Source organism: Poecilia latipinna, unplaced genomic scaffold, assembly GCF_001443285.1.
Source record: "Poecilia latipinna isolate Pla-1442-1.1 unplaced genomic scaffold, P_latipinna-1.0 Scaffold1688, whole genome shotgun sequence".
Classification (NCBI taxonomy): domain Eukaryota; kingdom Metazoa; phylum Chordata; class Actinopteri; order Cyprinodontiformes; family Poeciliidae; genus Poecilia; species Poecilia latipinna.
The window spans coordinates 162853-177402 of record NW_015114304.1 but is presented as its reverse complement, the minus strand read 5'-3'; the positions used below and the strand labels follow the sequence as shown (position 1 = coordinate 177402).

The following is a 14550-nucleotide window of genomic DNA, read 5'->3' as shown; positions in this document are numbered from 1 at the left end:
CTCAAACACACCTGGATCAAATAAACTGCTTATTTCCAGCCTATTGCAGAGAGGAATGAATGTTGGTGAGGGAATTCAGACATTTTGGAGCAGAGGTGAATCTAAAAGTTGCAGGATGGTAGCCCTTGAGGACTGGAGTTGGTGACCCCTGCTCTAGTGGTTTTTATTTGGTAGTAAATTGTCAAAACAAATTGGGTAATGAGAGAAGGGGAAGACCAGCAAGTGAATCCATAACAGCCGCATTGAAAACTAGAGCCTCCATATGTGGGTTGTGCTCAACCCCTGCGCCACTACAGCACACCCTGCCAGTAGTATTTCAAAACTCAGATTTCTATGTTAATATATACTTTACACCGTCCTGTGTTGGATTGACACATTTATAGTGTTAACTTTTGACAATATACACTAGTGTTGGGTAGATCAACACTGACGTGTGTTTGATTTCAACTACTGTGAGTGTTGATTCAACTCTATCACAAATAACACTTTCAAAAGTAACTTCTACACCATCCAGAGTGGACCAAGATAGACACTTTCAAAGTGTTGAATTGTGTCCCATCAAGTGTCCCATCAACTCTGTAGGAGTTGATGGGACACTTCCAAATTTGCTGAGTAGGAGCACCGCTTATTTTCCTTGGTGCTGATTGGCTGCAAGATAAAGAAGCAAAGATAAAGAAGGCTGTGGAGGTTAGCTAGCAGTAGTTTTCATTGTATTCATGTATATTAAGGTACATTTGGCGTTTGAACTATCACAGGGTTCACCATACAACCAAAATAAACTGTCAAATTTCCAAAGCCCGGCACTGTTTGCAACACACACTTTGTCAAATCAAGCCTGTCTACAAGGAATTGTAACCTCTGATAAAAACAAGTACACAAGTGTCACAGAAACATGTTTCATAATATATAAGTTTTGAGAAAAATAATGTCTGAAATCATGTTGCTTTTTATATTTAGGGGATAAAATGCCCAACAAATCCATTTTCAGCTCACACAAATCGTAGTGTCATTTCTTATGGGAAAAAAAAAAAAAAAACTATCTAAATCAAATTTTATAAAGTAATTTACTTTGTTGTTAATTATTAAATAAATTTTGCTTAATCACAGTGTTTGGAAAGCTGACTTAAGTTTCATTACCCATTCATTAGCTGCTTAAAGGTCTCCATAACCAGTTTGACAACTTAAAGTTGGCTAAAAGTCTCAACAAGAAAACATGGGAGAAAAATAAGCTGACATAATACAAACAATGGTTTATGATATGAAGCTTCAGCAGTAAAACAAACAACACTCTCTCACTCTTTCAGGAAGTAACAGAAGAAAGCTCTGCAGACCTCACTGCTAATGTTAAGGTCAAAGGTTATATGGCTTTCATAGGGATAGTTCCAACATATCTGATTTGTTTAAATCATTTGCTAAAAAGTTCCCCAGAAATTACATATCTAAATGTCCTAAACAAAGTTCTGATTTAGATCCAGCTGTGTGGCTGAATTAAAACAATTTACAAAGAAGAGATGGACAAAAAGACTCTTTGCTAGTTAACATCAATGATTGGTGGGAATCATTTGCTAAAAGGGTTTGTTACATTTTCTACTTAGGCCAGACATGACTGGATGGTTTATCAACTAAATTATTAAAAAACACTTGGTTGTATTTACTGAGAAAATTTTTGATGATCAGAAAATGATTAAATGTGTCTTTCTGTAATGGGGAAACATTTTTTTCAAATAAATCCAATTGATATTAACTCAAAACATTTACATGCACAGATTTCTAGTCCGGTTAGACTGGAATCATAAAACAACACATCCAACATTAGTAGATCATACAATGCCACTGGTAAAGACAGGTACAAACAGGATGATACTTATAACCCAGAAATGATGCTGTGCTGACAAGGCGCCTTCTGGATATTATTGAAACAAAGTTAGATTCATATTTTCACAAGAAAATTAAAGTATAAATCAAAAACAGACAATATTTCAATATTCCTACTGATCTCTGCAATTAAATTAAATTCCCATTTGCTGTTACTATTATTTAACTTCTAGTGCAAATATGCATTAACAAAAGACTTTACAGTAAAAATGATGAGGTAAGGAGATCAATATTATCAAATCAGCTGCATTTGCTCTCAACTGGATACATTATGATGAGCTTCCAGACCATGTCTGTAATGATAATGTTTAATTAACTTAATAAAAATTAACCAAAATATTATATGAATTTATGTAACATATGAGTTTCACTTTTTAACATATTTGTTTACTGAAGTTCCTATTTATTTTGATGAACCTTTACTAATCTATAGAACCCTGACATAATCTGTTGTGTTTGTGTCAGAGGTCAGACTCAGACAGTGAAGCGTTAAAGTTAAATGTGACTAAAACCATTTCAGAGCTTCAAATATCATCATATTGTAGACAGAAGCTGTTGTCTATTATGGCCAACAAGCTGCACCCTCTCCATCACACAGTTGACAGACAGCGGAGCACTTTCTCACACAGACTGCTTCAGCTCCGTTGTCGCAGGGACAGATACAGGAAATCTTTCCTGCCACAACAAACGTTAAGTTACCTTTGTACATATCTGTCCATTAATCGATATTGTACAGATTGTTTACAAAGCAGTATTGTACAGACTTTACAGATTATTCATTTTCACTGTTCATACTGTACAGAATCTTACATCTTACATTTTATATTTTATGCATTTATCTATTTTTATTTTATTTTTCATATTGTAATTTGATCTGTGTGTATGTGTATGCTGCAACTGCACAGTAATTTCCCAGTTGGGATGAATAAAGTACTTCTATCTATCTATCTATCTATCTATCTATCTATCTATCTATCTATCTATCTATCTATCTATCTATCTATCTATCTATCTATCTATCTATCTATCTGTCTATCTGAGTTATAACTGAAATGGTGTGAAGGAGCAGGGAGACAAAGGACAAGACATGCAAAATTTTAAGCACAAATTCTAAAAGTGTTTTGTTGAGAAAAAGTAAGATGTCAGATGACAATATGAAACGGCCGTATGTAGCTAAAAATAATCCAGACGTGGTGCTGGGCGTCAAACACACAGAGCAGGTCAGTCAGCATCTGAAGGAAAACGTCCAGATCGGCATCAGATTGTTTTATGTCAAGCCTACTGTCCTTACATGCAAATTCAGTCTCTGAAAGTTCTGTTTTTTTTTTTTGTTTTGTTTTTTGCTCTTCTGCATAATGGTGCATTCATTTGAAAAATATTTGCATACATCACTCAAACAGAGCTGCCATTTGCTCCCTTTTTGTGTCGTGATATAATTCTCCTGCTTGTCATTGTGTCCATTTTAAGTTGACACCAAGCCATCACTAAACCACAAGATTTTATTACAACTGAGTTTTAAATCTCTAACGGCTGAATTGACTGGGTTTTAAGAATTATGTAGGAGTTAGTCCAAATAGAACAAGTTATCTTCAGAATTAGATGCTTTGACTTTAACGTAGCGATGGTCAAATCCAGGAGGTTGTTTTGATCTTTATCAGAAGCTCTGCTGCTGCATTCTTCATATTACATCCAGATTCAGTGAATATTGTCAAAGTACTTGAGCTATTCAGCAAGAAAAGTATCGTTTTTGATCTGAATCTGAATTATACTGGAATACATTTTTTAAACTTGGGTAAAGTTTTGAGAGGATTTATGTGAAAAATTGCTATATTAAGAAACCAAACTGAAATAAGTGATATTAATATGATGAAGTTTAACTACACTGTGATGTAAAAGCTCTTTGAACTTCTTTGTTGCTGAGATTTGCTGTACAAATAAACTTTTTGTGCATTGGAGAATAAATCAATAATATACTCTTTCTGAGCTTAAGAAGTTGTTTCTCATTGGCTGTCAAGAGAGATGCATTTCTCCTTATGTTTGCCTCTGATTGGCTAGTCAGTCCGTGTTGAGCGAAGCACAGAAAGAATCAAGAAGGTTCTGTCTGAATTTACTGAAATCGGATCCAAAATCGCACAGCATTCTGGGGGATGTAGGCAGAGGAAAGACTAGCCGCTCAACTTCTCCTAGCCAGCAAAACAAGACTGGTGGCATCGACTAACTCACTCACAGTTTGGTTACCTAGCAACAACTTGTTAATTAACTTGTGCAGCAGCACTTTCAGGTTTTGCCATCATATTTCATAACTGCTTAAAAATAAAAAAAACTGGATAAAACAGGAACGGTCACAGCAGCAGGTTGGCAGGATTTTAGAGTTTTAAAACAAAAAACAAATCAATAATTATCAATATTGACTGATATGAAATGCTTATGTATATTATTATATGTTTTTCAGCCATAGTTATAACAACTTTGTGTTGGTCTTTCACATTAAATTCCAGTGAAATATATTAATGTTTGTGAATGTAATGCAACAAAATATGGAAAAGTTCAAGGAAAAGTATTGATAATTTAGCAAGCCACAGTATGCAGATCACCACTTCTGAACAGAGACGTTGAACCTTAGACCAGGAAGTTTACAGCAGCAGAAAACACACCGGGTCCCACAGTGTGTTGTAAACAACATGAAAGGATCTCTATATTCTCTTACCACACAACTGAGCAGTGCTTAAATGTTACAGCCTCCATGAGTTACTGACCATGTGCTTCCCTTTATGACCACGGACAACAATATTATCCACATTTTGGACACAAACCTCAGACGTCGCCTCACTGTTGGCCTTTGGTTCTGTTGGAGGGATAAAAGCTGTGGACGAGTCGTTGGAACTCTCCTTCTCTTCCTGTAAGAAAGAAAAAGGCACAAACTCTGATGCCACTCAGTTATGTAATAAATGCAGACTCAAAATGCAGTCTCTCTGCTTTAATTTGAGGGCACTCCAAAGCTGCAAGTAGGGGTTAGAGGACTGCAGCATTCTGCAGATGGTTATGAATTTAGAATCTGCTTCATGGAGAGCTGTGAGAAATTCTCGTTAGATCTTCTGATTAATAGAGCAGGTAGGAGGATTGTGGGAGATTCTATATGTGGAATCTGCATTCTGACTTTAGTCTGTGAACTGACATCAGTAAAATGAAAGGAGCCATTCTTTGACTGGAAGGAACTTAAACAGATCCATCAAAAACGTAGAGCGAACATCCAGAGTGTAAACCTTCACCTTTCACTAAAACAGAATACACTAATGAGCCCAGACACAGAGATAGGCCACACCAGGAGTTTATGATTAGATGGATTCCCTCCACAGTAAAAAAAAAAAAAAAAAAACAATACCACTATGTCATTTTGAAATCCATCTGACATGAAGTACAACAAACCAAGAGAAGAACAGAAACACCAGGCTAATGATGAAACAACACAAACTCAAAACATGTTAACGTAATCTGTAGAAATGCTCTAGCTAGTTTGCCATTTGTTGCCAAGTGACTGATGGTGACGTTGGTGACGAGCTTTACCCAGAATGCACCTGGAGACAATAAGGACGATTCATTTGTAGTCTTTTGTGTCATAAAGTTAAATATAAGAGTGAGAATAAAGCCAGTCATGTGGCACAACATTTTATTAAATTTATTCAATATTTCACACCCACTATGTCACTAAAATCAGTCAGTCTGGTAAGGTTTTTAGCAACCATGAGTCAACCATGGGGCACCCTACTATATAACCTACTGGGTATCATACAGAGTCTAAAACAGGAGAGTGCTTCCATTTTATAGTTCTTGTCAGATGTTATAAAGAAAATTTTGATCCCAGAAGGCATGTTCTGCCTCCCATGTGGTCCCTTTCTAGATCAGACTGGGGGCCTGTTGCAACCTCCACCCTACCTGTAGCTCCTTCCCTGATGTGATGTCAAAATTATGTTACAATTGTGTGAGGAACTGTCTGATGTTGATTTCTAAATCAACACCAGATTGAGTGTTGAGTTAGACTGTTGGAGTTAATTTAGAAATTAACATTGGACTGGATTGCTTTTTGTTTAACTCTTTGGAACTCTTTAGTGAGTTTTAGGGAAACTAAAGCCGTTTTCACACTGCAAGGAACGGAACGGTTTCAAAGTAGGGCAGACTGTGTTTGCATTAGAACTTCTGACTGGTTCCACCCGGCCCCTTGGAACCACAAGAGCTGTGGTTCCAATCGGGCCGGCCAAGCGGTTCTGCTTAGAATCAGCAGCTGATTGGCCGCTGGTTGTTATGGAGTCAGACGTTGATTTTCCGTTGACAGCTGGCTCTCACTAAACTGTATTTTATTTTGATGAGCAGCAAAATTAAATCCATGCCATCCATTGTTGAGTTGTTGTCGTCGTAGTAGTAACTGTTCTTCTTCTTTATTATCTTGGTAGTTGGCAAATAACCAACTCAAAACCTAAACTGGTGAAGGTTGTGAACCACATTGTTTAGTTTCAAAAATAATGACGTGCGGTACCGCTTCGATGGCGCCCTCAGTGTATATGCAAACACAACAGGGCTGCAGTACGGGTGGAACCGTTCCTTTCCATACCGTTCAGTTCCTTGCAGTGCGAAAACGGCTTAACACTCACTAACACTCATATTGTTTAATTAACACTGTATTTTTAACATACAACCCTTGCACTGGAAATCTGACACTTCCGAATTTGCTGTGTAGACACACAGTCCTTCAGTCTCGCAAACTGTGGTAGAGGTTCGAACACTTTACAGTGCTGAATAAAACCAACTTGGCAAAAGAGTTAACACCTTATAATCAACATTTTCTGAACAAAAGAGATATGATGGAACATTTAAGGGAGTGATAAAAGACAGATTTTTCTTTTTGGGCCACAGACAGTTTGTCAGATAATTTCCCAAACACTGATTTTAAACTATGATGCACTGTGGTAAAGGCTCTAAAGAAAGGAAATGTTTCTCATGCTGTGGTGTTTATGATCTACTGCTCTAACACCAGTGATCATGGATCAGTCTGAATACAAGAAAATACTTGAACAAGTCATGTTTCCTTACACAACGAGTGGCTGAAACTCAAACAGGTGAGGTCAAATATGCTGATTCTGAGGCAACACAGATCTCAGAAACAGCTAAACATCAGTTCAGTGGTTCACTACGTTTTCCAAGTTTTCAGCTTACACAATAAAGGTTTGACTATGTAAATTAAAAATGGAGACGCTTATGTTAATTTGGATGATCTAATATTTCTCACCTGTTTCTGTAGTGATGTAGTAATGTTTATCATTTGTTGTCCCACAGAGGGCAAATTCAGGTATCACAGCAGTGTGGACATATATATTCACACAAAGGTAAAAATAATAAAACACTGTACAAATCTACAACAAAAAATATATTACTGTGCAGTTATTAAAACAGCACACTCAGATTACAAATGATCCACAGCTAAGTAAGTTAATTTATAGCAAAAAAGGTAGAAGATGTGTATGAACATAAGTAAATAAAAAAACAATAAAAAATGTTTGAATCTATACAAGAAACAACAAACTGATAATATATGAGCTAAAATCTGTGTAAGTTTGTGATTTAGGGAAGAATATTATCTGCTTCCATGACATTTACCAAAATAAAAGCTATCAGAAGGATTTTGAGCATTGCTCACTTTTTATAGACATGCTATTATTTTGAACCCAATTGTAATTTAGCATAAACACTTTATGCTGCCGTACAGCTGCTGCTGGAGCTGAAACAGAAGGTAAAGGTGAACATGTAGGCCGAGGGCATTCATCCTTCAGAACAAAACAACAACACTGACAATCATATAGGCGCGCAACGTTCTGCCTGCACCAAAAAGTAACAATAAGGTTTTCAGTGTTGCTATGGAGATCTGTCTCAGTTTTACTGGGGTGTGGTTTCTCAGTTTTTAACCTGTTTCACCTTCTCTCTCTCTTTGTCTTAACAATTCCCTCTATCATCTTTATCTTTTTCTTCTTCAGCAACACCAACATTCAAACTAAGACTGTCCTTTAAACTATGGCTCTAATAAATTCATAAACCTACAGATTTAAAGCTATATATAGCTTTAAATCTATGTAGAGTCACACTTAAAGTTTTTCAGTACTTTTTATGTGTACTCTGGTAGCCAAGCAACAACATTTCGTTTCTAAATTCACTGTTGTGTCTTTGTGCAATGATAATAAAATAAGTCTAACATCATCAGTGTTCAAAGATGTATTTAGAGTTTCTTCTCCTCATTTTCAAACATCTAGACAGAACAATTTCAAGTGAAAGCAACAGAAGGAAAAAGGAACATAAGAGGATTCAGAACCAGAGAGGATTTAAAGAGGAAATAACTCAGGTTTTCAGGATGAGGCCCTGAGCTATACACCGCAGGGAGAACCGAGGGAACGGACGATATTCAGCTCCACAGTTACCGGAGGGGACTGAATAAATGTGGAAATAGCTCTAAGACTACAGTTATTTATTTATGATTTAAGGCCATATTCATACAGAGAATGTGATAATGCTGATCAGCTTAAATTCCACATTTCTTTCACTATTGGGAACAACTCAAGAGATAAACATCCTGCAAGTTTAATCAAAATGGATGCAAAGACCCTCATACTAAAGCTTAGAGTTTGATTTTTCCAACAACTAAACTTTCTAATATCTAGTAAACTTTAGAAGAATAAGCCAATACCTGTGCCAGTCTGGGACTGGGGTGCCCCAGGGCTTCGGCTTGGGGAGGTTTCTGTTCCTCCACCTGGCCGTTCTTTACTCCATCCAGGGCGGTGGTGGTGGAGTCCAGGCTGGCCTTGGGAGTGGAGCGAGGACTGGCTTGAGGGCTGGTATCGTTGTTGTTGTTCTGCTTTATCATGTGACTCTTTAGCAGGTTGGGAGGTCTGGGGAAATGGACAGTTATTATATTCAATTAGAAAATATGCTTAAGACTCTTAGAGAATGTTTTTGGACGTTGCCAAAGCTGTTTTACAATAATATCAAACAGTAACTCCTTTTTTGTCCTGCTTCCTGATATTAAATCATTCTAAAGTTATCCTGTTTCATTAAACTGTTTCAATTTTCTAAATGTCAGAATATTTTTTTCTTTTCAAAAATCTTTGTGACTTTCTTTAAATTTAGACTCATTATGTCATCAATCAGTTTTGGATGATGTTGCAGGTGGATAAAGGTTTGATGAGTTAATTCATGACATGATCTAATCAGAGCCACACTGAAAAGTTAAACCGGATTTAATGTCAGAGTGAAGAAAAAGATTGCATCATTATATACGGGGTATGTAAACCACTGGTATTTTTTAAGCTAGGTTGAATTTGAGAAAAATAAATAAATAAATCCCTCTTATGTCCAGAAAGTATTTCAAAGAAGTTTGATGTTTAATTCACTGATCAATCTTACTTGATTCCCTTCTTCTCTTTCTTCTCAGGTTTGTGTTTGGAGACTCTGCTCCTGGAAGCCAAGGAGATGTTGATGTATAGGACTGTCATAATAACGACGGGCAGATAGAAGGCAGCTATAGCCGTCCCAAAGGTCACTGCAGGGTTAGAAAGGAACTGGAGGAGGAAACAGAGAAAAGAAAAACATAAACTCAATAAAATCTTGTGGTTCACATTCAGAGGGAATTAAGACATATAAGAGTTAGATACACAGGCAACAATTTAAAGTCCAATAAAAAGCATTTTGTATACTTCACACGTTTACTAGACTAATATTGAGACCGACGCTTTGCACTGACTAATACAAACCATGTAAAGACTATACAAAGACTATTTTTGGTCAAAATAAAAGGATATTCTCACAAACTCAGCTCTGGTTGCATTTATATCAAATTTTCCACCAATTTTCAAATTGGATTCTTGAAGGGGTGGAAATAATAATAATAAAAAAACTCTTCCAAAGAATTTACCAGATATTATTATTTACCAGATATTACCAGATATTGTTTCAAATTGGCTTTTGGGTTTCCATCATCTATTCCCACTTGAAATGTAGAGCAGTCCATGTCATGCTTCTTGAGAGAAGCTTCATGCAGAAAGACTGGCTGGGATTCAAACCTGGGACCTTCTTGCTAAGAAAATACTACCAAGTTGTTGCAAAATCATGGTCATAGTTAATAAATATAGGGTTTTTTTTTCCATTGCATATCTTCCTCAAAATCCTTATGTATATCTTTATTTTCCTGGAATCCACCATCTACTAAGTAGTCTGCTACAGTTAGCATTAGCACATACTGACACCAGTAGAATGGAAACAGATTTATTGGATATTTTCAGGATTTATTTCACATTGTGATGCTAACATTGGGAAATGTTGCAAAACCAAAAATAATTCATCTTCACTGGCAACAATGCTTTTGTTTAGTTTGATTGAAGTGCAATTTTTTTTGCTCCATCATTTTCTCATAGAATACTGAAGATGAAACCAGAAGTCATAGAAACATTACCACCATATTTAGGTTTCACGTCACGTTGATCATTAGAACTGACTATGCTATAAAAATAAATATGAGATGAAGATAATACTAGTAAATATGAATTGCAGATTTCAATTATTTCATTTATTATGAAACATGAACATAATTGCTTTGTTAAATGAGTGAAACAAATGCACACCAGTAAATTTGTTGGGGAGAATATCAGATTTGCTAAAGATGAAGCTTTTGGAGTGGCCTAGTCAATGTTGAAACATAAATCCTACAGTAAAATCAGTTTCAAAAGGCCTTTCAGGTGATTTAATGACTTGGAACAAAATAATAATTCTTAATATCTTTAAAATATAGAGAATGTATTTAATGAAGTGACTGTCCAGTATTCTTTAAGCTGGGTTCCACTGAACAGCAGTAGATAACTTACTTAGTGTCCAATTATTTAGAAATCACATTAGCTGCTTTCACAGGGTAAACCTAATGGCCTGTATGAACAGAGGTAGAGGGGGTGAGTGAGAGGGGGAAATGCAAAAGTAGTTTTATGATCTATTAACCTGATATCATATTTGCATTATACTGTTATGTATGCAAACCTTCTGTTGTTTACATAAGGACTGTAGTACAGAGTGGTCCTCTACTAATGACCTTCCATGTGAAACATTGAACAGATTAAATCCTGAGAAGCCTCTCCTGCCAGAGTCATTGTGCTGCACAATAGTAAAAATTGAGAGATCTACATTACATTGCTTGTTTTGATTATATTCCTCATAGAACCTCATGTTCCTGCAACACCCACCATAAAAACCTTAAGGGTCACAGTCAAAAGCTTTCTCCACATCCACACATGTAGACTGGTTAAACCATGATCCGCTCAACATTGCTTGATCTACATTAATTGTTAATTTGAAACCACATGACTTCAATAACAGAAAGTTTAACTGTTTGCAAAACAGCAATTGATATTTTTGAAGCTGAATTGCTTTTGAGATGAGAGAAACTCATTTTTAAGAGATCAAGCTAAAAGTATTGTGAGATCATAATTCTCAGACTCCAAGAGAAAATTTACTTCAAGGGACAATATTGTGCATTTTCCAGACACATAGTGCCATTTTACATCACAATCATATAAAAGGTGTTATCTTCAGTTGTTATAAAAAATTATATATATGTCAAATATGACTTTAAACAAATTTGACTTTGTAATTTAATGCCTTGAAATTGGGTCTCTGTCTCTTTAAAAGTTCCTCCTCTTTCTGAAACTCATCTTCAGGAAGTCATCACAACATGGCTCCTCTATTAACTCTAATAACATTTTACCATTGTTTCACTGAGAAGTAGCTACTATAATGAGCTCAGCAGTTCCACCAGGTGTTTGCTAATTGCTGCTGGCTAGTCTGAAGGAGCTGAGTGGGGGAGATTCTGGGGAAGGCTGCTCTGTAAGGGGGAAAGTTGGTGGTTTGTTCCCAAAAAGATTCTTGGCAGGTAACAATTTCCCTGTGGAACATCTTCAGATCCAAACAATGAAAATCTAAATTTTAAATAGTCAAGGCCATACTTCTTTCTTTTTTTTTTTTGCTTCTCCCAGACTCTGTCAGTCACTGTATCTTCAAGTAAAGAAACACATCCATTTTACCTCTGGCATTGGCTCGATGAAGTGGACTAAATGTCAGCAGTTACTTTTTCTGCTTTATGGTTTTTCCTCACCTTTGTTAAGTTCTGGTTTAGGGTGAACGAGGAAACGGTATTTCATGGTTTCCTTTCCAGAGACTTAAATTTAAGAAAGTGGAAGACAAGACTTTTATTTATCTCCTTTCATAAATTGAAACTAATTTGTACTCATACAAATGAAGACATGAAGTGAGTTATTTATTCCAATAACTTCCTGGAAACCTAACTTTAAAAATGTTGACTTTTCCTCTTAGTAACGTGGGACATCGACAGTCGTACTTGACCTATAAAATGTACCTGAATGTAGCATTCTCCTGCTGGTACTGTTCGCTGCCCGACAATGAACTGCCAGAACAAGATGGCTGGAGCCCACAAGATGAATGACAGGATCCACGCTGCAGCGATCATTAGTCCCGCCATCTTGGTTGTCCTTCTGGTGGGATACGTCAGGGGTTTGGTCACGCAGAAGTAGCGATCAAAGCTGATGATCAATAAGTTCATCACAGAAGCGTTCGAGACGACGTAATCTAACGCTAGCCACAGATCGCAGACGACCGGTCCCAGTGGCCAGGAGCCAACAATGATGTAGACTGTGTATAAGTTCATGCTGAAAACTCCGATGATCAGGTCAGCACAGGCCAGGGAAAATAAAAAATAGTTATTGACAGTCTGTAAGTGGCGGTTCACTTTGATGGACAGCATAACTAATATGTTTCCAGTCACAGTCACAAAACTCAGAGATCCAGTCACCAAAGCAATAAAAAACATCTCCAAGGTTTTATACCGACTTTCAGACCATGCATTGTTGTCGGGAAGAGAGCAGGATGTGGAACTGTTGGTCGACTCATTACAGGAGATGTTGGAGAACAGGTCAGCCGACTGGTTACCCAACGACCCTGAGGGAAAAACCAAAGGCAGAAATTAGAAGACGGTGGGGAACCATGAAATGTAGCTAAGTTTGAAATGTGGAATTACTGTCTGATAGTAGACAGTGCCTCTACTTGTATTTCTGTATGCTTCAGTAAACTGATTAAACAGATTTACATTGAGAAAGGAAAGTAAAAAATGAGACTGAGATTGTGGACAAGTGTTAGAAATGATTAAACTTATTGCATGGTTTCTATAATGACAATAATAATAATAATAATAATAATAATAATAATAATTATTATTATTATTATTATTATGGAAACCACCTGGAAATTAAAACAGAAAACCCAAAACATGTCAGATCCCCAAACCCATCCAGTTAGTATCCATGGACAACCTGAAACAAACACCTGCTGTTTGCACTGCCACCAGGAATTTGATAGATCCTAAAACACACTGATATCTCTGCACACTTCCACACTATGTTTTTGGACATTTTGACAGGCAATGTTCTACATGATAGACAGACACAGATAGATGAGTGACAGCAGTTTTGAAGATGGGAGATGCCTTGTGTGCTGATATTCATCTCAAATGATGTGAAGACTGAGCACACTGAAAAAACTGACTCCAGCTGTCAAACCTCAGACCCAGAAGGAGCAGCGTGGCTTTGGGAATGTTGAGCGGATCATGGTTCAACTGGTCTACATGTGTGGATGTGGAGAAAGCTTTTGACTGTGACCCTTAAGGTTTTTATGGTGGGTGTTGCAGGAACATGAGGTTCTATGAGGAATATAATCAAAGCAAGCAAGTAAGACTCGTTTCCAGTGGTGATTGGACTACACCAGTCCTGATATTGATCAAATCTGATGAAAATTAAAAAGATAGATCATATTTTTCTGCCTTAGCTTCACTTCATTGACTCCCTGTTAAATCCAGAATAGAGTTTAAGGTTCTCGTGGCAGGCGACTGCTTGTACTGAGCCTGGTTCTGGTTCTGCTTCAGATTTCTTCCTATTAAAGAGGAGTTTTTCATTTTCCTCTCCACCGTCACCTCATAAATGCTCGGTATGAGGCATTGCTGTAAAGTCAATGACAATACAAGCGATTGTTGCAACACGCTCTTCCAGCAGGAATAAATACTGAAAGTCACTGAGTCAACGTAATCTGCTGGGTTTCCTTAGAAACTTTTTAAACTTTGAATAATTAACTGGGATCAATTCAAATGTATCAATGATTGAAATAAAATTATTTTTTGTAAAGTGCCTTGAGAAGACATTGGTTGTGAATTGGCACTATATCAATACATTGAATTTAGTTGAATCTCTGAGGAACAGAAGCTGTGAATACATGAATGTGGCATTTTTAAGCATCTGGTTGTACCTGAACAGGAACCAGAACTGTGGATGATTCAGATGTTTTAGTGAGAAAATCATATCAGCTCTCAAACTAAACCAAATGAACTTAAATTGGTAGCTGAAGTGAAGAGATCTGAAACGCCATTTGGAGAAGAAGTAGTAATTACTCCAAAAGCCAAAACAAAGATCTCATTTTTAAAACTCACTCAGAGACAAGACTTAAGAAATCTACTGTTTGATTTTCTTCCACATTTGAGTCAAAAATACTTTATGCAATTAAAAATTGAACTCTAATCACTATGAAGGAAAA

General features: G+C 36.7%; 1 protein-coding gene across 2 annotated transcripts in view; it reads right to left on the bottom strand.

Moving 5' to 3' along the window:
• Positions 1-4605: 4605 nt before the first annotated feature.
• LOC106964541 (muscarinic acetylcholine receptor M4-like) overlaps positions 4606-14550 on the bottom strand; it is a 33214-nt gene continuing 23269 nt past the window's right edge. For both annotated transcript variants that reach the window (XM_015060122.1, XM_015060121.1), the window contains 4 exons: positions 12311-12909; positions 9319-9473; positions 8603-8804; positions 4606-4772 (listed from right to left, as the gene is read on the bottom strand). In XM_015060122.1, coding sequence (XP_014915608.1) covers positions 4608-4772; positions 8603-8804; positions 9319-9473; positions 12311-12909 — 1121 coding nt within the window. In that variant the 3' untranslated portion in view covers positions 4606-4607. The remainder of the gene's footprint in view (positions 4773-8602; positions 8805-9318; positions 9474-12310; positions 12910-14550) is intronic.